Genomic DNA, 25,027 nt, shown 5'->3' on the forward strand with positions numbered 1-25,027 from the left:
ATAATTAATATTATATACAATTCATATAGTTTAGATCAAAAGCTGGCTGAAAACCAACCTGTGCTTTAAAATCACCACTAGATTTCAATTTTAGAAGTTTTATGGCATTTGCTGCTGTTATACATTTGACTCTATTTTACTTGGCTTATTTAACAATGATTTAAAGTACTTTTAAAATTTGGTACTGAATCTACCATTTTGTGTTGTAAGCTTATGAAAACCACGGTCCTGAAATACTATCATGAAATATGTTAAATGAATAAATACATCATGAATAAGTAAATACAATCAAAGTCAGATCTTCCAGTCATATGTAAACATGATATTTATTTAGTTAGGTAAGCCCAAACATGGGTGAACACTCAACTCAATATCCATCTCACTGAAAAGAATGGACTGTGACAAATAGTCTTTAATTTTAACAGAGTAAAATAACTCAATTAAAACTAATAATGAAATTACATTGTTAGGCTCCAGGTATCAACACATTGTTCTCAGTAATCACTGTCTAGTGGGGGGCAGGTTTGCACACATTATGTTCTAATGCAGGGATGGGCAATCTGAGTTCCCCAAGTCACATGAAACTTGCAGGGTTCTATTCATGTATTCTCCAGTACCTCAAGACTGGATTGACAAATTTTGATGATACCATTTTAGGCCTTTAGAGAGGTTATTCAGTGATGCTTCTTAGTGCCTTCCAGCTCCCTTTCTTTCTGATTCTGCTGCTTCTAATAACGCACTGAGTATATCTTGAAAGACTCGACACAATCCTTGTGCCTATGCTATTTCAGTTGAGATCCTGCAGTCTAGAACAACTGTGAGATTTAAAACCTATTGAAATCAAGAGTGTACCAATGTGCACAGTTCACTGCTCTGGTGCATTCCAGTTAAAAACAAGTCCTAATATTATTTCACCCAAAGCCTAGAAGTGTATATGGAAAACAGACATACTCTGAGTTGAGATTTTTCTCCAAATATATAAAGAGCAGCTTGGCGCTTGAGGAGTCGGTTCTGCAAATAGGCACTGCTGCTGGTATATGAAGGTGAACCATCTTTTCCAGCTAATCTTGCACCCACATCAAGGAATGGCATCTGAGTGCTGATAAATCGACCACTAGAACGAAGACTGGCCCACACACCTTCATAAAAATTTTAAAAAGTTATGAAATATTTTGTATTTTCACATACATGAGCTTTTTTTAAATTAAATTTATATGCTGCCTCCCAATGACCCTGGGCAGTTGCAAATGTCCTATGTATATTTTACTTTGAAACACATTTGCACCACTATTATAATCAGTTACATTAAACACATATTTAATGTAATCTGTTCTGAATTGATAATCATGATTCACCATAATAATCACATTCAAATCATCTCATGTTTAATACTTTATGAAGCTACTTTTCTGTATCTTCAGCTCGCTATAGACATTGTATAATCACATTACATAGAAACAGTGTGAGCTTCTATTTAAGTGAGGTACATTAATTTGCATTGGGATTAGAGAACAGGAAAAAGCACTTACTAATTAAAATGTTGTTGTTGACATATATGCATTAAAAAACCACTTCCTGTATTACTACTAACATTAGTACATTGAAGTGGGGCCATGTGATTTCCTATTCCTTTTGCATCGAGACGGAAATTAATCATGTGATCTGAGCAATCTAGCTGATGCCAGAAATATACTACCATTATGGTGCAATTGGTCATTACTTATAATAGAGATAAGCGGATTCTACTGTTTCCCATCAATGGTTCTTCAGATTTTTTGGCCCCAGAAAACTGTCATGTAATGTAACACGCTCTTTGAGAACAGCAAGTGCATTAAAATATAAATCATGTTTGGTCTGAAGGTCATTGCTTTCTATGGCTTTATTGACAACATTAATAATGCAGCTTGAGAATTCCAGATCAACTGATATTATTACTGAAAAACTGTATTATAGCAATTGATATGATTAAAAAATAACGAAATGTTGCCGTGCAAATATTGCTGATAGGAATTGTCCCACCTACATACAAAGCCCCAATGACTTTTAGTGATGAAACTGAAGGTGGTAAACTATAATTTGAAGTAATCTCTGAAATAAGGAAAACGGTATGCAATCTTTATTATTATTATTACTAATAAATAATTAAATAATCAGTTGCCATTCAAGACTCAGAGCATTAGCTGACAAAGTGATCACATTATATCTTTTTTCTAACAAGAAAGAAATCTGAAATAAAGCATCAGTTCCCCTTTTGCCATTATTAAAACAGGGCTTGATTATACCTTGCACTACATAAAAAGCGATGATTGCAGATTGAAAAGCACATGCAGATTACCACATTAGCCAGTGATAGGTTACAGTGATTAAAGGACATATAGATAACTTTCAAATCTCTTGCGATCATAAGATAATATTTAAAACAAGCGAATGGATATATGCATTATTTTATCTTACAATTTAAACATGTATTCCCTTTTTAACAACCATTAGTATTTATGTGAACAGGAGTACTTGTGTAACAAAATTCCTTCATGATTTAGTTTTTGGTAAGTGATCTGAGGATAATTCTATCTTTTTGCAATAAAAATAATGGTTATGGGTCTATGAATCACTCCATAGTATATTATAGCAAGAAGATGGCCTGGCAATTATATTTCATGCCTAAGCAAACCAACCTAGTTTCTTTAAGGTGCATTGATATACTTCATAAAAGAGAGGGGAAAATTTAGATTCTTTCTAATTTGGAATTTGTTTGAAACATTTATCTCTGTACCCAACCACTGGAGGTTATCAGTAAGGACAGGAAGAAAAGGAAAAGCAATGGGGCGGACATTGCAATAAAGCAGTGAATCACAGCATATTGAACAGCATATTGAACAGAAAAAAAAAGATTACTTCTATATTTCTACTGCTTTGATTATGATAAAAACAATTGCTTGTAACATTTGAGTTTTAACAGCTAGCATCAAGAATTCAATCACTAAATCAAGCTGCAAGAAGAAAAATATAGATCAGCTGCAATATAGACTAACATTTATGGGCACTGCAGTAGCTGCAGTGACAGTAAATTATACCAATTGGAAGAAAAAAAACAATTCTGGAAAAATGTATCAGTTTCAAAATTCACAATTTATCACTATTTATTTTTATTGGTAGAAGAATAAAATCAATGCAGGGTGGAAAACCAAACAAATTTATCTCTATATCTCTTTATTTCAAGGACCATGCAAAGCATGTGTTTGTGCAATCAAATTATTAACATGCAAAATTTTTGTTTGGTTGAGCCTATTGTATAGCACTAATACACTGAATATTAAACATAATATCTAGTCTTACAGTATTAAACTGATTAAATCATTCTATATAATGGAGCTGTATATTTAAATTGAAATTCACTGAAATGCCTTCTGATACTTAAGAAAAAGCATTTTAGCTTTGATTTTATTTTTTCTAAAGAAACAAGCATTAAACAATTTGAGAGCAACAAGAAATGTTATTCATTTTAAAACATTTTATTCTCTTTCAAATATTGACTTAATGTTAAAAAATAAAGACTGTTTATAACTGACCAAGAATGTAATTCATGTATGATGCTTCTGCTAACTAAGGCAGTTTTCTTCTGTTTTTGTATTCTTTATAATTCTATATGATCAAGACAGGGAACATATTAAAAATGGCTACCTTCCATTCATCTAAATGGCAATTGGGACCAATTGACATAGATATTACATCATTCAAGAGTATTCATTTGGCATTTAATTGAACTTAATTGTGCTGATAGTTGTAATCACTCTAAATACAGCTTCCTTGCTTATGGTTCTGACTTTTTTCCTTGAGATCTCCAAGAAATGGAGTGCTTTTATATGAAACCTACATTATACAGTCAGCTAATATACCCATTCTTCTTAAAGTAAGATAACAAATAAATATTAATACTATAATGAATGTTTTGAAAAGATATTTCATCCCAAAATACAAAAACGTTGCCAAGAAAGTTCTAAATTAAATACAAGGCTGAATTCACAGTTACCGTTACAGTAAAGTGCTTCTTTTTGGTATTCCTTGCATTATGGAGGTAAATTGTCATGTAAAAGAAGAAAAAAAATGAATATATTTTGTTTCTATCCCTAGCATGTTTTATTATTATATTAAGATTTTATGAGAGCAATGACTGGAATCGACATTATGTAATTACATAGGAGGAAAGCTATTGCTATCCTAGATTTATTTTTAGGGGAAACCTAAATATTTTCTGGACTGCTTACAGAATAAATCTAGGCAAGTTTTTGGTGACTTTGGCAACTACATTCTTCCAATATGATGCGTATGAATCTCTTACATGCTGTCATAAGCATTCTAACCACATCATTACACCTCATCTATCCCAAATTAAATAAATTTGACTTCCAAATTCAGCACTGTCCCTAATTTGTTATATTAAAGGTAATAAAAAAAAGGGAGACTGATATCTACTGGCAGATCCCTAGGTGAGTTGCAATAGGGGAGCAAATAATTTTAATTCCTATCAATAGCAAAACCAACAACCACAAACAGCTATTGCTTTCTAAATTAGGAATCCACAATGAAAGAGTAGCCAGATGTGATTTGTGAAACACTGATAATTTTGAGTTCAGTTTAATTCTAACAACTCTGGAGGCATTTTGTTCTTTAAGTGTCAGTCTTAACAAGTAAAACTTTTTTCATAAGCCTATTGTTTCTTGTCACTTGATCTACCACACATGATAAGATACAAATTTTACAATATTGTCACAATAAGGGATATATTGTATTTTAAAAGGACTTCTTCCATTAGTTTCTAATCTATTCATTATTAAAACATTATCATCTATAGTGGATTTAGATAGAAGTTACTTTCAGTTGAATTATATCTTTTCCCCAGTCAAATCCTGGTCATTTTACATTATCCCTTTATCAAAAGCATATTCCTGCAATTTGAAGAGCATCTTTAGGGACAGAGTATCCTATTATGTTGATTACATACCCCTCAGAATCTGCAGTGGCTGTGCAATCAATGCAACAAAACTGATGTTTCAAAGCAATGTTCAGAAAAAAGTTTGTTATAATATTTTATTATATTTACTAATTCTGCTGTGGGTAGACATTCTCATTTCAATATATAGCATTAATATCTATACATAAAATCTGTTTCAGTATTAAACATCTTGACTGAATAGTTGAGTTCTACAGGGAATTAAAATTTATTACTTTAATGATCTACATTTGAGAATGTGTAGAAAAGAACAGCTGATGGAAGCCATGTTATTCTATTCTATGAAAACACTGTCCTGGGATGCTCCATATGTAGTTTCATATTCTGTGCATGTGGTCAAATATTGAAAGTGTAAGTAATATACGAGTAAATGTTATAACAGGTGGCCCACCTAGCATTCCACCTAAAATACACTCTTGATGGCATCTCCCATCTGATAAAATGTCCACATCTGAAATCTAGAAAACATAATTGTTACCAGTCCTTACTGCTGATGCAAAAAAACTCACCCCCAAATGACAAGAATTACATGCATATTTATATGCATGTGCAATCCTTATTTCAAAATGCAAGGTCTTGCATTGATATGCAGATCAGGCAATTTTTATAAAAAGCTATAATTCATGTGTGTATAATGCAATCAAGTGAGGCAAAATGCAAGAATCACCCTTACATCCATGGGTAGGCTTTGAACTAGTCTTACTAACCTCCTCGAGCAAAGCTATTGGATAGATTTACATCCAAATGTCCTGGCACTACCTGCTTAAACACAGTAGACATTCTTGAAGCCCTCCTTTCAGTGCCTAAAGTCAGTCAAAAAGAATGGAGAGATTAAAAGTAGAATATCATTCAAGTTGACACATTACCTACATATTACCCTAACTTGAACCCTATATTTGAAAACAATGACACATATATAGAAATATTCTGTCAATGGTTCATTTATCTAACTGCTGCCACTTTCCCACATTTAAGAGACATTACACGTAATTAGAAATAGCAAGTATACATTTGCAGCATCACAGGAAGTTAGGCATGGCTAACACAATCGAAGTATTTAACAACAAATGAAGCAAAGCATGCACAATTGGTGACAGGGTTATGTTATGAAAAAGCCAGAATTTTGATACAACTGATTTCACCAACTGATTAAGCCAAATGGACAAACTTGGCAAGTTGCATGCTCCTGTATCTAAAACAGCAGCGTTACCTTTGTTTGAACCCTACAGGTTTCATCACATGACAACTGAAATAGAATATTAATGCATTTCTTAATGGCTTTATCCAGACCTATTCTGCAAAAAGCATATCACATTTTAACCTTTCACCTTCAAGATATATTTACCATATATGTACTGTATGTTGATAAAGCTGTGTTAAGCATTTCAAATTGCTTGTAAATTTGTAATAGACCTAAAGTCCTGTACATTTGTTCACATATGTGGCATAGAATCTCACTAGCTAGAAATTTTACTTCAGTTCAAAGTACTTTACTTTTATATACTGCCATTAATATGAAAAGTATACTTGCAAAAATTCCAGAGACAAATCAGCCAACTAGGCAATGATTTATTAAGGCAATGAGAGATTATAATGTGAAAATTAAATTCGAAGAAAGATTATTATAAACATAACATTTTCTGTTTAAATGTTGGATTTTAACCAAGCTATCCCAAAGGATCATATTACCTGGGGATAAAGCAATTGCTGGTCTGATGGTAAGAGTATTATTGCCATTCAATTTACAATGGACAGAAATTGCATTCAGTAAGGCTTGAAGGTATTTTTCTTGTTCTATGCTGCTTGATGACTCAAGTGATGTAGGAGCTATGCAAACAAATGCAGGAAACAGATTATACCCTTGATTTATACAGCACATTTCACTTCTCTGAAATGAAAACAGCATTCAATTGATGTGTTTATTTATTTGTCTTAAATCTGCTCTTCTGATTATGGGCAGATAAAATAAATATAACTATTCAAATTAAAAATAAAATTTAATAAATATAAACTAAATACAATATAACGTCATACCTCCCATCATGGATAAGACGTACAACCATCTATCACTGTGAAAGTCATATGAGGCAATTTAAGCATTATGCTTGCAGATGAAATCAAAACTACTGTATTAATGAAGAGCTGCTTCTAAAATATCCCTATGAAGATACCTTTACCATTTCAGTATTGGTAGCTACTGTATAATGTTGCTTGTAGATATACAAGCATTTTCTGCTCTTCCATATATTGTTCTCCCACTGGCCCACTCATATGAGCATGAATAACAGAGCTGTGCAATGCATGCTCTGAAAAAGATTCAGAGGAATACTTTGGACTCATGGAAGCATAGCACCACTCTGCTGTTTATTAAAGAAACTCACTTTTGGAGGGCTTTTGCACAAGCCTAAAAAAAAGATGCAGCTTTTAATGGAATTGATTCAATTAACTTACAAAATAACCACATCCTTTCTTCAGGCTTATGAAGAAGCCTGAAAAAAAGCGAACACTTTACTGAAAAGCAGAGAGGACTCAAGACTCATATGATGCTTGAAGCACTGCCTAATCGTTTTCAAAATATCCCTGAAGCTATGCAGCAAATTCAGTAAGTAAATGGCCACATCCCAAAGGTAAAAGGTAAAGGTTCCCTTCGCACATATGTGCTAGTCATTCCTGACTCTAGGGGATGGTGCTCATCTCTCTTTCTAAGCTGAAGAGCCAGTGCTGTCTGATGACAATTACATGGTCATGTAAGCACATGGAATGCTGTTGCCTTCACACCAAGGTGGTCCCTATTTTTCTTGCATTTTTACATTCTTTCGAACTGCTAGGTTGCTAGAAGCTGTGGCAAGTAATGGAAGCTCACTCCGTTACACGGTACTAGCGATTTGAACCACCGAATTGCTGACCTTTCTGATTGACAAGCTCAGCATCTTAGCCACTGAGTCACTGTGTCCCTGGCCGCATCTCAACAAAGGTGCAAATATCCAGGAAACCCAAACATGGCAAATAATGCCTAAAAAGATAACTAATTAAGATTTTTTCTTCTTTTAACATTCACCATTGCCTGTTTAGGGCTTGGCTAGTATTTCTTTTAATCCTTATTTCAATTTAGCATTTTCTTCCTTGCTTTTCCCTATATTATTCACTTTTACTACTTTTTCAATTTCATTGTGCGCTCATTTTTCTCTCCAATCTTTCTCTTAGTTCCCTCTATATATTTTTGCCCCAAACAAAATAATGACAAGAAAGAACAGTCTCTGTTTGTATATACTGTAGTTTGGCTTAAGCAAACAATGACTTTGGGGATGGTTTGTTCTTGGGGCAAATCCAAAGTCCTTGGTGATACATTTTTATTTTCAATTGCTCAATTCTTGCAGTTAAACACTTGAAAGTATCTACACAGACATACCACAAAAGCTGCACAGCAATTATTTGTAGATTACTGACATCGAAGAATTTTCTTTTATTGTGTGGATACATTCAAAGCACAAACTCATACAAAGCAGTATAGTATTCCCAGGATTATGCTGGAAGTATTTAAGCAATTGAAATCTATTCACATCTTAAATTCTTGAATGATTCATGGCTTATGTAACTTGCACATAACTATTCATTTCTTTTTTTAATCCTCTTCAAAAATTCCATAGGGCAAGTTTTTTCAAGCAAGCTAATAATACTAATTGGTTACCAAAGCATAGAATAAACTCTATTTCCACTCTTACCTCATACAATAAATACCAATTTTCATTTTAGTTCACTGCCTAGCAAATGGTCACATTTGTGGGGTGTGTGGTAGGGTGTGGGGGTTGTTTAGGGGAGTGTCATATCCCAATGAGAAAGAAACATTCTATGTATGATATTATGGATTTAGCTAGGCAACATTTCTTCTGTTTACATGGTAGAGCAGAAAAGGCATAAAGCTCAAAAATAACTTAAACATTAAATATTTTTCTCTTATTCTCTAAAAGTTAGAACAAGATAGAACCTTAATAATTTTGCATTTATTAGATGTAGGTTACATGATACGCTGAGATAATTTTCCCCATTCCACTTCCCAAGTGCATTTTAACTACCACTGTATTTTGCCTGTGTAGAGGTTAAGTCCAGAACATCTGGAGGCACTTGTTTAGAGAAAGTATTAACTTTTTTAGAAAGACCTAAAGTATTTCTAAAGACTGACACGATTTAAAAACAATTGATGATATAAACACCTTCCCATTCTATGAGATAATTCATACAAAACATAACCTCACCTGAGGTCTGTGTATTTTGTGATTTGAAAAGACCAACAACTCCTTTCCCATGGAACCCACCAGCTCGAAACAGGAATGTACTTGTTTTTGAGTTTTTCCAACACACTACCGGCAAGCGATTGTGCCGATAGCAGCGAGCTACTCTCTGCAGGCTGCTGTCCTGTATACACTGGGGTACTACTAGCAGTCCTGGGTAACTGGAACAAAGGGAAAAAGGGAGGTCATACAGTGGAATTGGTTATAAAGAAAAGCTAATGTGATTTTTCGTTACAGAATTTCCAGTATAACAGCAGATTAGACACCGTGTGAACTTAGAACATCTGAAAACTCCAAGAGCTAATAAACACCTTTGTTCTGACATCAAGAAGCAGTGGCAACAACCCAAAAAAGACCACCTAACATATCAACATATCACTTACATCTGTTTTAACAGATATTTCCCAGGCTATGGTCATTTCCTGTTAAATCTGCCATAGCCCAGAGAGTCAGAAGCTATTCATTGGACCATCTAAAATCTGTTGGGGTGGTGGTGGTTAGTGTTCTTGTTTATAAATCTTCCCACCCAATAAGCTTTTAAAAATATATACTGTATATACATTGTAAACAAATTCAAGAAAAAAACCCTGCATACTTAAACTTTGTCAGCATTTTACTTGATCAATATCAAAATAAGCTTTTGGTCACTCTTCAGGAAACAGATTCAGAAACATTGCTTTCATACAATTGAACATGTAAAATAGATTCTATTCCCTGTCCATTGAGAGGTCAAGATATCACCCCTGGCCCAGCCTCCCCCCAGAATGACTTTCTGCTGGTGTGGACTTTTTCCTTTACTTCTTTTCAGTGGTTCCTTTTGAGTCCAGATTTCCTACAATTTGCTAGTGGCTTTAATACCATTCATTTTGTTATTGGTAATATTATGTTCTGTAGTAGGGTTAGCGCTGCAATCATCCAGAAGTGACAATTTTAATGCAGATTATATTTTTATAGGAAATAGATGAAAATATTTTTACTTCAACGGCTTATTTTTAATCCACTATTTCCTTTATAAAATAGAGCATCAATACACAGTATTTCACAAAATATTATTGGGAACAGTCAATAATTATTGCTTAATTATTACCAAAATTTCTGATTGCCAAGTTTTTGGCAATCTCTTTCTTTTCCAACCTGGCTAGTACTGATCAGAGATGCTGGGATTTCTTTTCAATTATAGTCAATGAAATTCTCCACTAATTTTTACTGATCCGAATCAGGAAAGAGGTGATAGATTCTACTATAAGTGCCTTGGGTGTGTAATTGCCAAATGCCCTTAGATTTCTTCCCAGTTTAATCAAGGAGAGAAGCAATCTGGAATTGAGGAAAAACTTCATAACAGTGAGGATAATTAACCAATAAAACAGCTTTCCTTCAGACGTTGTGGGTGCTTCATCATGCTCTAACAGCATAATTAAATTATTTTTATTTATAATTATAGTAATATTTTATATTATGGAAGACATCTTTAGCAAGTAAGACAGTCACTACAGAAATCAATAAAAAAAAACAAGATGTAAATTTCATACTTGTCCACGACTAGCTGTTTATAAATACTTAGTTTCTATGAACAAGAAAGTTTAGATGTTTCAAATGTACACATCAAACACAATCAATATTTTGGCCCTGAGAAGAAATGAACTCTGGCTTGCCTCAAAATCTGTTTAATGCTGTAGTATACAAATAGCTGATTATATAGCTTTTTAAAAACATATATTCAGCTAAAAATATTGTTCAAGTTTTCCAACAAGATTCTAGAGTTTTGGAACATTTGTGTCTGTGGTCATTTTTGAATACCAGTATATGAAAATAAACACATTTAAAATATTTCTGATGATCTGTATGTTTTGGAAATACACAACACAAACTTGCATGTTAATCACAATTTTAAAAAATAAAGTAATTAATTAAGCTCTTATGAAAGTAGTTCATAAGAAGTATTAACCATTTCCAAGGGTGGTTACAAAATTCACTGGGTATTTTTCTTTTTCATATTCCATTGATTGGTGCAAATGTACTGGAGATTTATCCCATGCATCATTGTATAAATGATCTGCCTAAGATGCCATATACACAACTAATGTCAGCAGTAGTGTGATAATTTGTAAGGAAAATGTACAACATTCAATCTTATTTAATTTGAATAAATTCATATGCGTAGAATTCCTAGAAGAGATAGAATTCTGAACGAAGAGGAATAGGAATAAAGATAGTAGTGAAGTAGCTGAAACTCTGAGCCCTCTTCATCCACCTCTCCAGGGCCCCTTGTAATTAAGCATTAAGTATTTGTCTCTATTCAACATCAACTCTGAAACGCTTATTTCCATGATGCTCTCTGCTTGGGCAACCAAGCCATTTTTTTCTGGATCAACTGCAATTCAATTCATTCAGCCATTTATGATGCTGCAACTTAAATTTGGGAGTTATGTGGGAGATTTCACAGATCATTGTTAGCAAACAACTTGGTCCTAATAATATTATTTTATTTCATGCAGTTTGTTAAAAAAAGTTCTGCTTTATTTTGCCCACTTATATCAATACCAAAGTCTTCTCTCACCCCGTTTTTCAATCTCTAGCTACACATGAGCTATCACTCTAAAACACACACACACACACACACACACCACAAACTGTTCCTGGATTAAAACGAACACATTTGGTAAAAAATATTTCAGTATTTGATATAGATAGGCAGTTTAAAAAGATACTGTTCTCTGTGTCTGAAAACAGTTCTCACAAATATATAGTGAGGGAAAAAACTTCTAAAAAACCTCTACGGCAGTGATCCATTTTCAGCAGCAATCTCTCTTTTCCATGGTAGGCTACAGTCAACAAATTAAAAACAAAACAAAACCAGAACTACAGTAGTTAACTACTGGGTACAAAGTACAAAGGGAGCAGGATACTAGACTCTTATGCTTATGAAGGGAAATCACTCGGTGACTGATAACATTCCTAAACTATCCATCTGAATCCAGCCTGTAGTGTTTAAATAGTTGTAATGGAAAGATTATGAACATCTAAACAAATGCCCACAAAAAATAAAAAGATGCATTTTTATTGAGCAGTCTTTATGGTTACTAAATGCTAGAAATCATAACTTCTGACTATCCGCTTAACTCTTAATTCTATGTATACTTCAACTTCTACATGGGCACATACCTGTCAAAATTTTTAAAAAGCTAAAATGTTTTATTTGCTCATTAATCAGGTTAGTATTGCAATGAGAAAACAAACTGTAGATCAAATGATTTTTAAAATGTTGGTATCTCATGAATAACTGTACGCAGATGATAATCTAGTTATTAACAAACTAAATATCTTCTTGCTTAGAAACATAAGGGTCCAGTTACTGGCACAATTAGATCAATACCATATCATATCCACTGAATTGAAGCACTCTCTTTCCTAACCCAAAATGTAGATTTCAGGAATTTTATTTGAGAGGTTTTTTTTACAAGCAAACCCTCTGCTCTAGAAATCTTCCCTCCACAGAGATAAATAATATTTTTCAGCCATTTGCAATATAGACTAAAAATTGTGACAAGTGAATCATCTAACTTAGATCTATTTTAATAACTAAGCTGGCTTACCTTCTGCAAAGGGAATACATCCTGTTTAAAGCTGTTATTCGAAAGTATTCTGTTTTTGAACGTGAAGAACTGTTACTGATAGTTCCTAACCCCAAACGTTGATAATCTCTAAAACAAGCTCGTTCGACTAGCTGCTCCATTGTTGATTTTTCTGATGCTTTCAAAGTACCACTTGTGTGCATTTCACTGTCATCTGAAACTAAAGTTGCAATAATTTTAGTAGTTTAGCATACAGTGACTTATGTAACAAGACAGTGGCAAAAAAGAGAGGCTTCAATCTATTATTACCTGAGACATCATCTTCTTCATTACATCCAGGACGATTTGCTCTCTCCTCCATGATTGTTGCTGTCTTTTTTTTTAGTAAGTGTTGCCGGCCAATTGTCATTTTGCCTGCACGTTTTGCTCCTTTTACAATTGTTTTTGAAAGAGTGCTAAATTCAGGAAAAAGTAAAAATAAATGTACTTTTGCTGAAAGAGAATGCTTGCAACTGTGTATTTTCCTCTTTCCATCAAAATAGGTCTGCTAGGCTTTATTTCAATGAGTGGCATACTGTTCAGCCTTCATGCCTTCCAACAGAAAGAACTATTATGCCCACGAGTTTAGCTTTCACAAACCATTTTCAAGTGTGTACCTTAAATATACATTTCTCCTTCAATAATCAGAATTAGAGAAGTGTGGGTTGATCACAATAAATGTCCTATTATGTGACTTGTTCATTTTCACTACAATTTGGTTTTCATTTCAAGTGCATGGCACTACTTCCTTTGTTAAAGCATGGCATAAAATCAAATCAACTAAAAGTAAGAACTTTCCCCCCTTTTTTTACAATACTGTAGTCCCTATTTGAGGTAGAATTGGGGCAACCAGATGGAACTCAGCATTTACTGGTTGGATGCCCTTCCTGACATGCTGAGTTCACAGAAGATATTTTTCCTTTGCACCCTGAAAGATAAACATCTGCCACTACCTAGGATTGAACTCTCAACCTTCCGAATAGGAGGTGAGCATCTTCACCACTAGGTCACTAGGCTCCTCTATATTTCTCCATTGAAATCATATTTTTAATAAATGTGACATAAATAAAAGGGGCAATCATTACCGAAAAGAAGTGTTTTTCTCCTTTTGCTTTGGCAAGATGATCTGAGGTGCTGTTTGGCCAGCTGCAAAAGCAAAAGTACTGAAGATGGACTGAGGATAGCGAAACTTCATCAACTGTTTCTTAAATATCTCTACAACTTCGGGGCTCACTTCCTCATCAAAAGCTACTTTGATGAGCTGCAAATAAAAAGACATAATAAGAGAAAATAAAACATAAATATTGAGATATAAAAGATAAAGAGATTTTAGGATATTCGGTATTAGGACTATAGAAAAAGGTATTGCTAAGTTAAACATCATTATAAAGTTTTAAATTTTAATACATCATTTTAAAAAATACAGTGCATGTTAATCAACTAAACAGTTTAAATATATTATTTAATATGTTATATTAAATATAATATTTTCTAATTAATAACATTTAAACTTAGAGTTAAAAGGAGCATTTAAGTTATACAGTAATATATTTTAAGTTTGATACCAGAAATATATTGTTTCAGCGCTATATATTAAATATAATATTTTCTAATTAATAACATTTAAACTTAGAGTTAAAAGGAGCATTTAAGTTATACAGTAATATATTTTAAGTTTGATACCAGGAATATATTGTTTCAGCACTATATATTATAAGAAGACTATATTATTTCTCACCCACTTTTAAAAAGCCATGTGTGGAGTGATACAATTGCATACAAAGGTTTAAGCACCTCGGATCAAATTGTATGTTTCAGTGTAAATGCAAGCAAACTATTTTCTTATTATGAATCATTTATGTTCAGTTGTCTACTGAATTTAGGTTTAGTAGATAAATGAACATAAATAAGCATTTAAATTTTCAGAATTATGTGTGTTTAACATTATACAATGTTGAATTTGTCTCCGCTTCTGTTTCCTAGGGATTCATTGAAATGTACAATTTGTCCTGTCGTGCCTATCACTTGTGCTATAAACTAACTGCACTGTAACATAACAAAGGGAAAGAGAGTTTTTTATTGCTTATCTTTCTTTTAAAGTAAGTTTTATACTTCATTTCTTTGGTCTCTTCATATATTTCTCTAATAAATATCTCAGGAGAATGTTGTCAGTTCTGCTCAGGATGATAAGCAGGAACAATGAAGAGCAGGCAGAAGTGTTTTGTGTGGGCAGGTGTCCACTTCAACAAACTTTTTAAAAACTACTTTGGCACATAAGACAATTAGTTTCTACTCTGCTTTCTCATTCAAGGTATCCAGAAGAAACAATTATTACAAAATAAAGGCCTTTGAAATCAATGGGACTTTCAAAACAAGAATATTTCTGATCCATGAGGTTTCTATATTCTATTTACCTGAAAGGTAGCTGAGGTGATCTGCAGCCCTTCTTGCATACTTTGTTGAAGTTGGTTTTGTATGGTAATTTTCTTCTCCTTTGTTACTGAAGCTATGGGGAAGCTCCGAATAACTGTTTGTTCTCCAACTAAGAATATCAGGAGAGAAACATTGCATCATAGATCAAGTAAGGCAACTGGAAAGCCGTATTCATACATGAGGAAGTCAGACCACACAAAAGGCCTATGCCAAGGCTAAAGGAATTAAAATCTCAAGGACAGATAAATTACACCTAGAGCTTTGATCTATTTTTTATTTAAATCCCCCCTCCCCACACTTCCAATGGTTGCACCGTTTTCTTAATATTTATTAAAAGAGCTTCTTTGAAAAAAATGTATTTATCAATAGACAAACCAGAGAGGGTAGAGTCAAGAATACTGATCCTTCTTATTTCTATACCTTTACTGAGTTTTGTACCTTTACTGTTTTGATATTTTCTACTGCCCGGAAGTAGCTATTTTTAGTCGACTGAACTAATATTCTCATCTAGCAGACAAGACGAGACAATAATAGTTACTTGTGGTATTTCCTGTCTCATGGGTCAAAATAATCTGTCTGGACATACTGGTAAGCCTGGCTTTGCTAGGTGAACTATAAATGCAATTTTTAGTTCCATTTCAGGCAAAAAATGCATTGCAGCAGCATTCCTGATAAAGATAATATATTTTATATTATGCATTATATTTCCTGCATAATTTTTAATTCTGCAAGGCCAGTATTCGTTATATCATAGAAACAGTTTTTCCTAGCATATTTTTTCTAAATAGTGAACATGCCAGTACAAACTATCCCTGTTATTCTGAATGTAGAAATATTACTACACTGTTTCTTATTCTATACACTGATAAAAATATTGATGAATCACTTCTACCACTGTTTCCATGGTGTCTAGAAATAATTGGAGTTTATTTTTATAAAACCCACAGAAATTGCACAATAGAATGTTTATCCTCAGAATGGTACAGCTACATTTAAATAGCAGTAATGCTAATCAAGGAATGCTATTTCCGTGTTTGTTCATGCTACTATTCTCATGGCATTTTGAAATATACAATAGCATACTTTTTATTAATTCTCTTTAAAAATAATACTACGGAGTGCGAGGAATCCTGGTGGATAGTACTCTGCCTAAATATTTAACATCAATTTCCCTGTCTTGTAATAAAAAATAAATCCCTTATTTTTTGGAGCCATAAATATTAAGCTTTCATTTTATTTTAAATAATGTAACCAGACAAGATTTTTTTAAAAACCATCTGTAAATGATTTGAACTATCATAAGGAAGTATAATATATAAATCTGAGAATGAAAGAAATTACCAAGCCACTTTTTATTATCTTGATGCATATTTAACTGTCTTGAGATTAGAGAAATGGTTGCTGGCTAACAACTACTAATTCTAGAATCATATATTCACTTAAATAAGCATATGCTAGGAGATGGTGCTTTTTATTATAAAAGAAAAGTATCAAAAATGATGTGTGTGTGTGAGAGAGAGAGAGAAGGAGAGGGAGAGAGAGAGAGAACAAGAAAAGGGGAAAGAGAAAGAAAAATCAAATTGATAATCAACAGCACAGGAAAGAAGAAAGCCATACATACGAAAGCAAACATACTAACTTAATATAGACCTAATAAAGATAAAATCTAACATTTATTGGAAAAGGGTAAAATATTCCCATGGCATTGAAAATATAATGATGTGATATTTAGATGTGGGCCTTCTTATCAGCACTAAGCAAGTCACTTTTTAAAAATATTCATCAGCCTATTCATTTGGAAAGAGCATATGGAAGAGAGCTTTTGAAAATAATCTTATATTCTAAGATACATAAGATATAAAAGTCAACACCAATGTTTTGAAACTCACTTGATGTCAATGGCAGACTTATTTTAATAGTTATAAATGCATATTTAAAAAAACCTATGCTGGTTTATGGCCACAGTAAATATCAAGACCCAGCACAGCTGGACTAGACAGTACTTAGTAATAATGGAATTGCACTAATCATACAATCAAAAGCGATTCTAGATAGTGACAATTTTACTTTCAGTTCTTGCAAATCTATCATAGAGTATCATACATAGCATACCCACTTTATAGACAGAATATAATAAACCTTACTGCAACAATTCTTATACTAATTTTGCATTCAATTAACTTGAGGGTTTGCAGAAAGGTGTTTTGAGTAAAATATTTAAAATCTTGATACAAATCTTACTTTTGAATGAATTTTATTTTAGAAGCAGTATAAATGGAATGTAAGTTTGGAAGATTGTTAATCTGTGTGTGTGTTTGTTTATTTATTTATTGATTGATTAAATTTATGCCACCCATCTCATCAGAGACAACTTTGCGTGGCTTAGAAACGTTTAACCTAGCATACATTAAAATAATAAAACAATTAATAACAACAATTAATAAATGCGTTAATCTTCCATGGGTTCTGGAAAGCATATTATTTTGACAGTCATAACAAACATCCTACCTAGTTGATCATGAGGGGTGCCTTTAAATATAACTCTGTATGTAGTAAGGAACAAAGCTCCTTCTGCAGGAAGAATATGAGGGCCTCCAAGCAACCCCCCAGTTGCCTCTTCTCTGCCATCAGGATCTAGGAGCACACGGAGACCTTCGCACACAAATTCTTCCCCTGGTAGCAAATCTGGTCGAAGAATCTTGGGCTGAACCCAAAGATATATTTTTTAAAAAAACTTGCAACATAACAAATACACTATAATTTCAAAGAATACATTTTGGCTATGATTATTACAACAATATTTTATAATAAATCTGGCAAAGTTAGTTTGAAAGAGCAGGTCTGAATGTTTTCTGCAAATTCAGTGTAGCCTACAAAGATTTCATTCAAAAGCATTTTTTTAAAATAACCAAATATTTCCTATTAAATTGGAAGAGATACTCCACCTATAGAAAGTTAATAATCCTCTGGGACAGAGTACTCATCTCCCTTTTTTTATATGATTCAAGAACCCCGTAAGAAGCGATAAATTATCTTGGTTAGGAAATCACTACTTCTCCACTCTTAGAATATTGTAGATCCTTAGAATATTTTAGATCTTTTCTCATTATTCATGATCAGAACTCAACTATTTACTGGGACTAAGGATAAGTGAGAAAAGGTTTTGATTAGTTAATTACTATTCAGTCTAAAGAAAAAAGCTGTATTGGTTAAACTGCTCCTTGATTTAAAGCTGGATCACAGTATATAATGGATGTTAAAGCAGTAGTGTACATACAAGAGCAGTTTGTTTTACTTAAGAGTTTTGGCTGAACTACAGTATTTTCTCTGGTGTGGATTTCACACAATTGTAGAAAAACTACTTATCTGTTTGAAATCATTAGTTTTTTAGGAATACTTTGAACTTTTCAAATGTTATCAAACACATTAGAAAAAAGGAAAGCTGAAGCTGTCAAACTGGCTGTATTTCTCACAGCTATAAAGCAGTATAAACAGCCTGAAATACTTGCCTTCTGTATTGGTGGCAACCTTCTACTTTCTCGATGGACAGCCTCCAGAGTCTCAATGTGCATGGCTACAATTCCTGGGAATAAATGCCACCCCAAATGATCATAATGCAGCAAGAACAAAACGGACTAACAAAACAGCTTATCCATTCTAAAAATTGCCTCCAGAAAACCTGCTATAGTTCAGACGTGACTAAAACTAGACTAACAAACTCTCATTTTCATCTGAAAAGAACACATATGTATGTACATATACAAATAAGATTATCTTTTCTGAGACAGAACAAAATATCTCCCTATGAGAGGAATTCAAGACAAGAATATGGTTCCTCATACCTGGTATCATACAATGAAGACTTCGGATGTGATCCTGTGTAACTCCACTTTCAGTACAAACCTTGTCTATGAATCTGGTAATGAAGCGCACCACAGCATTGGCAACGTCATTATTTTCAGAATCTTCAAATCCACTTTCAGTATCATAGCTCTCTGCAACACTGCCTGCAATGCTAAGAAAGCAATTCCAGTAAGCTAAATTCAGTTGGGGTAAGAAAATAAATGACAATAAATTGTAATGATGGGGGAATTCTACTGACACACCTATTTGTGACAATGCTATTGCTTCCACTCTCCCAGTCTCCTGTAGCTGACATTCTTAGCAGTTTGTTTTTACTGGTGTCCAGTGGCACTAACAGATATACCATGAGGTTGGCAAAGTGAATTGCTTGGCTGAAGACCATGCTTTCTTCACTTTGTACCAGCTGTTGTTGAGTCTCTTTACTAAGTGTTGGCCACAAACGTAACTGCTCAGCTGCCAAGTCCATGGCAGTTTTTTCTTGTCCTTGGTCTTCGGAAAACTTGTCCTGGAAAAGAAAAATAACTAGATATAATTTTATTTCCAACATTTAAAATGTTTTCCTCCTCTAGAACAAGAAACAAGAATATAAATCAAATAGAAAATCAAAGTGAGGAAAAAATTAGGATCCTAGGCAGAAATCTTTGTCTTAAATATATTCAAGACACCGTGATGAAGAATAGAAAAACATAAACATAAACCACAATAAGATAACACAAATCTTCAAAGGAATGAAAATCAGAAGATGACTTGATAGCAGTTAGACTTATAGTAATAGCAGTTAGACTTATATACCGCTTCATAGAGCTTTCAGCCCTCTCTAAGTGGTTTACAGAGTCAGCATATCGCCCCCACAGTCTGGGTCCTCATTTCACCCACCTTGGAAGGATGGAAGGCTGAGTCAACCTTGAGCCGGTGAGATTAGAACCGCTGAACTGCAGATAACAGTCAGCTGAAGTGGCCTGCAGTACTGCACCCTAACCACTGCGCCACCTCGGCTCTTGATACTGGGATGCAGCTTCTATATTATTCCAATAGTCATGCCATTGTGTATGTGAATAGACAAATGACCTTCATAGGTAGAATCTTGTGTTGCTCCAACTCTCAAACCAAATCCTGCTTTTGTGTCTACTTTGCCCTGGCTTAGGATATACCAAATCTGGAGCTATGTGCAATTCAGATTTTCTCTCCCAAATTCCCATTTCAAGTTGTATTCCATTTTCCAGTACATTCAAGATCAGACCCAGTAAAAGCATAACATCCAATAACAAAAGAAAAAAATTAAAAAGTACTATTCCAATTATTTTTGACAGATGCCCAAAGAATATGTGGCAACATATGATTGTTAATAGTATAAACAGAGTGGTGTGTTCAAGTCTAATTTTCTTTAGACATTTCCTATGGACTATCCTCCTTTCCTCTGTGATATAAAGTTGCTTCTTCTTTATGAACAGTTTATATTGAGACTGAACTAGTAAAAATGGTATGATGAAATGAATACAGAACTTCAAAAAACAGTGGAACAATAGGAAAAACTATGGGGAAAAAATACAATTTACACCAAGCTGCAATTTGAGAGAAAATTGGTACAAAATATTTTACAGATGGCATAGAACTCAATTATTGCCAAAATGGATAATTTATGAACAATACATATTGAAAATGCCACAACAAAGAAGGAACATTGTAGTAGTTATGCAAAAAGACTCAAAAGTATTGGAAAAAATGCACAAAAACATCCAGAAATCTCTGAACATAAAATTTTAATTAAAACCACAAATATTTCTATTAGGTGTGATGTCAAACAATATAGCTGAAAAACATAATAATTTATTAAAATATATGCTGATGGTAACAATAATAAACCTGGTGCAACTTTGGAAAAGAGAAATATTGCTGTCAACACAGAATTGGGAGACTAAAATTAAACAATATGCAGCAATGGAAAAATGATATGTATTCATAGCAGAAGCCTAACCAAATTCAAGCAATGAATGCTTTTCAACACAATAAAAAAATTAAATCGAGGTGTGGATTTATCTTCTCCATGTTTATTCTGAATTTACTCAAAGACATGAATATCCTTGAAAAATCAATTTTAATACATCAATGAATAATAGTTGTAGTTTAATCATTTAAAATATAGTTTTGAATACAATCATCTTATATTTATATTTCAAACTGCATAAAATTTAACAAATCCGTAAAGGTGTATGAAGTAATCTACTAGTTTAGCCCATTATATAACTGAGGTGTTCGAAGAAATAATGTACTTGCATATAGATTAATTAATGCTGCTTGATTTTTAAACACCGGTTTTGTGTATGATCACAACACATGATTTGATGTGTACTAAAATTTTCTTATTCGAACATCCTTGGAATAGAACCTACAACCAGGAACTCCTGATACTGTGATATGATGACAAAACAGAAGTTGCCTAGTTGATCATTCATACTCATAGTGTTCCTTCATATATCTGATTTTTATATCCCATTGGTTTTTCATTTTTAAAGATTGGAAAAATAACAGCATACCAGAAAAATTAATGAAAGAAAAATTGATGAAGTTTTCAAAGAGAAAGAAATTACTAAAGGTGAATAACAGCAGTCTTCAAAGAGAGGGCTGTTAAAAATATGTTTTTTAAAATAAATAATAGATTGTATTACTTTACTTTTTACTCTGTCGCTGAAATTCTATTGTTAAGCAAGGCAATATTTCAGGAATAATATATCCTGAAATGAATTGTGTACAGAATATGACTTTAGTTTAATTTTATAGAGTAAATGGATTTATTGGATTTCAACTTGGGCCAGATTACTGCAATACAGGTTAATACATATTATTTATTTCTCTATGTTCCTGAAATACCTGTATTTTCACCAAAATGCTCAAAAAAGTTAAATAAACAAATATAAATCAATTAATAAAATTAATATTTCTGGTAGCTCTTAAAAGACACTTGATTAGAACTGATGAGTTTTTATAATTTGATTATTGATAAGTAATGAAATATGGGAAGAAGAAATCTTTTTTGTAGATTGAAATATTAGAAAAGCTATTTAGTTACTGAAATGGTTGAGTTGGGGAATCATCTTGTATTTTTTTCTTATTTCTCATTTTTTTATTCTATCTCTTTTCTATTTTTTTAACTTAGTGTGTATTAATCTTTTATTTTTGTAATAACCTTTAATAAAATTATTATAAAAAAGAATGTAGCTTTTGAAGAAAAAACTGTTTTAAAAATAATAATCAAAATGAACCAAAGAGAAATGAACTATTTACTACGTACTAATTAGTACGAAGGTCTAAGTACAATATAGTGATGTTGAACTTTTTGGGTTCAGCATATCATAAGTTAGCAAAACGCCTCTCAGCAACCTAGGCTATCCTGAATAGCAGCATTCTGCAAGCTGCTTATTTTCAGGCTGTTTTCTCTTTCTATTGACAGGTCTTTCCAGGCTGGGGCTGTTGTGGGTTGCATGAGGCCTTAGTCCTCAAAACAATTACGGAGAAAGTTCTTCTGCGCCTCTGGAGCCTTGTAAAATTACAAGAAAGCATGTCCTGTTCTTGGAGGATTTTTCAGAGGCTCAGATGGTCCTCTCTCATGATTTCCAGCAGGTCTGGAGGCCTCCACACCTTCCAAAAATCACACAAAATGGGGTGTGCTTTTGAGAATATTCATCAGGTATTGGTGAATGCTGGCTTCTCGCCCAAAATGTCATGGCATGTCACTTTTGACACATGTGTCATAGGTTCACCATTACTAAGTATAGTATAAGTAGCAATTAGCAGCTGGGGAAAAAAGAGAGGGAGGGGAGGCTCCCATAATGCTATTTTTAAAAAAAGTTTTTTCTTCATCTTGTTTTTTGTTTGCTTGCCTTTTAAAAAAGCGTCCTTCTAAAAAACTGTAAACAATGTTTTCATTTCACCTTCATTCTAGTATGACAATTATTTATTTCTGCTTTCTATGTGTTGCTATATTCTATTTGTTGTTTTTGTATTATATGAATAGGTGAGCTGTGTTAATAACTTTGTAGCACTGAAAAATGTTCGCATTTTTACCAGCTGCATGTATCACTCCCTGTAAACTAGGTAGTTGGCATGTAGACAAAATATATGGTATACTTAAGAAATTAGGGCAAAGGTGCTTGGCAAGTCTCATTACATTACTTCATTACTGTTAATTGCATATAAACACAGTATTCCAGACATCTGAAGAACATTGGGAAAGGCATCAAGAAAATACCTGTTTGCTACAACTCTCTCTTCAGCAATTCAGCTGTTCTTCTCCGTGCACGTGTTTGCAATAACTTCCCTCTCTCCTTTTTGCTGTCCTTTTCTATCTTTTTCTGACTGTATACATTTCTTTAGCCCTTTGTCAGATATTCTTAAAATCATGTCATTTGCCAACATTGCTCAGATGTTGCAGACATCTGTACGTGAGTTGGGCTTGTGTAGAAGCCAATATATGTACAAATGTTCCCCCCTGCAGATATTTGCACATTCAGCTGCACATTCAAGATCTTTGTGTGACATCAATGGGAAATAAAGCTTAACTAGAATGTTCTTGTTTTCAAAACAAATAAAAATGTGCTTGCGTCATAGTTGATATTTCATATAATTCAAGATGCAAGTAATTAATAGTATGAGGCAATATGATAGAAAAAGCCTCCTTTTGTTACTCTCTATTGAGATACCAAATCTTCCATTTCACAAGTTTTACTATATTGGAGACGTTTTGATTTATCGCCAGGGTACAGAATGTCAGTAAGTCAAGTATCCCTAGATAATTAAGACATGCCTAATTCCATTCCTCATTTCATTCTACAGGCTGTAACATACTTATACAATGCAGCATTCCTATAATGTCTATAATACATGTGCAGGCATATTATTGGCATCAACCAGGTTTGCCCAAGGTATATTCCTTTAGTCATACAACACATACTCACAGAAGCATTAAGTATCATTTCAGAATAATACAAATGATAACTTGTGACTTATGCAATTTCCCATACCAGAATACTGCTTTCCAACATAACTTTAAAATTAAGAAGAAAAAAGAAAAAGAAAAACAAAAGTGTCCAAAAGGACAGAAAAACACAAAATAGTAGAAACAAACATTACGAAACAAAACACAACTGATACAACATAGCACAGTGACAAAACCACAACAAATAGAACCCAACTTAGGTTATGACATTGACATGCCTTTTCAGTTCAGTGTTAGAAATAAGACTTCAAAGGAAGTTCATGAAAGGAGAAGGAATCTGAGAAGGAATCAGAAAAATGAAGCCAATGAAATTATTTTCATATCAAGTTTTCTATTCATGTATTCTCAAGGAACATATAGGAAATTGTCTAGAACTGATGCTTTATCTTGGAATTTGAGATCAGGTACAAAACTTGAATGCAAGTTCTTCTTGTAAAATTCTTGGTAATTTTAGCAAACAAATAAAAACAAGTTCATGCAAGCTTGCCACTTACTTCTTTCCATTAACATTCTTTTCTTATAGCCCTTGCCTACTACTCACCTACTACTATTAATTCTGTTAGCTATGGCCAAGAAATCTTCAGGGAGTTCTTCCTCCCTTTCTCCTTTATCTGTATATATGTAATGTACATATGTACCAGAGGTGGGTTCCTACCGGTTCGCACCAGTTCGGTAGAACCGGTTCGTCAAATCTACCGAACCAGTTAGAAGAGGTTCCACCAGTGGACCCGGAAAGCAGGCCACACCTACAGAAGAGGTTCCAAAATTTTTTGAAACCCATCACTGATACGTACATATGTATGTTGAGGAACCCCAGACATTTTCA

The 25,027-nt window shown here is 33.3% G+C and overlaps 1 protein-coding gene across 2 annotated transcripts in view; it reads right to left on the reverse strand.

Moving 5' to 3' along the window:
* Nucleotides 1-25,027, reverse strand: part of SBF2 (SET binding factor 2) — a 221,720-nt gene that overhangs the window by 25,998 nt on the left and 170,695 nt on the right. Inside the window, exons 19-30 of one of the 2 annotated variants that reach the window (XM_032223258.1) lie at nt 19,451-19,713; nt 19,187-19,359; nt 18,854-18,927; nt 17,853-18,048; nt 15,326-15,453; nt 13,997-14,172; nt 13,182-13,327; nt 12,894-13,092; nt 9,265-9,461; nt 6,701-6,838; nt 5,719-5,814; nt 952-1,139 (exon numbers count right to left, since the gene is read on the reverse strand). In XM_032223258.1, the coding sequence (XP_032079149.1) occupies nt 952-1,139; nt 5,719-5,814; nt 6,701-6,838; nt 9,265-9,461; nt 12,894-13,092; nt 13,182-13,327; nt 13,997-14,172; nt 15,326-15,453; nt 17,853-18,048; nt 18,854-18,927; nt 19,187-19,359; nt 19,451-19,713 (1,974 nt within the window). The remainder of the gene's footprint in view (nt 1-951; nt 1,140-5,718; nt 5,815-6,700; nt 6,839-9,264; nt 9,462-12,893; nt 13,093-13,181; nt 13,328-13,996; nt 14,173-15,325; nt 15,454-17,852; nt 18,049-18,853; nt 18,928-19,186; nt 19,360-19,450; nt 19,714-25,027) is intronic. The other variant, XM_032223265.1, reaches the window with a different exon arrangement.

Source organism: Thamnophis elegans, chromosome 1 (assembly GCF_009769535.1).
Source record: "Thamnophis elegans isolate rThaEle1 chromosome 1, rThaEle1.pri, whole genome shotgun sequence".
NCBI lineage: Eukaryota > Metazoa > Chordata > Lepidosauria > Squamata > Colubridae > Thamnophis > Thamnophis elegans.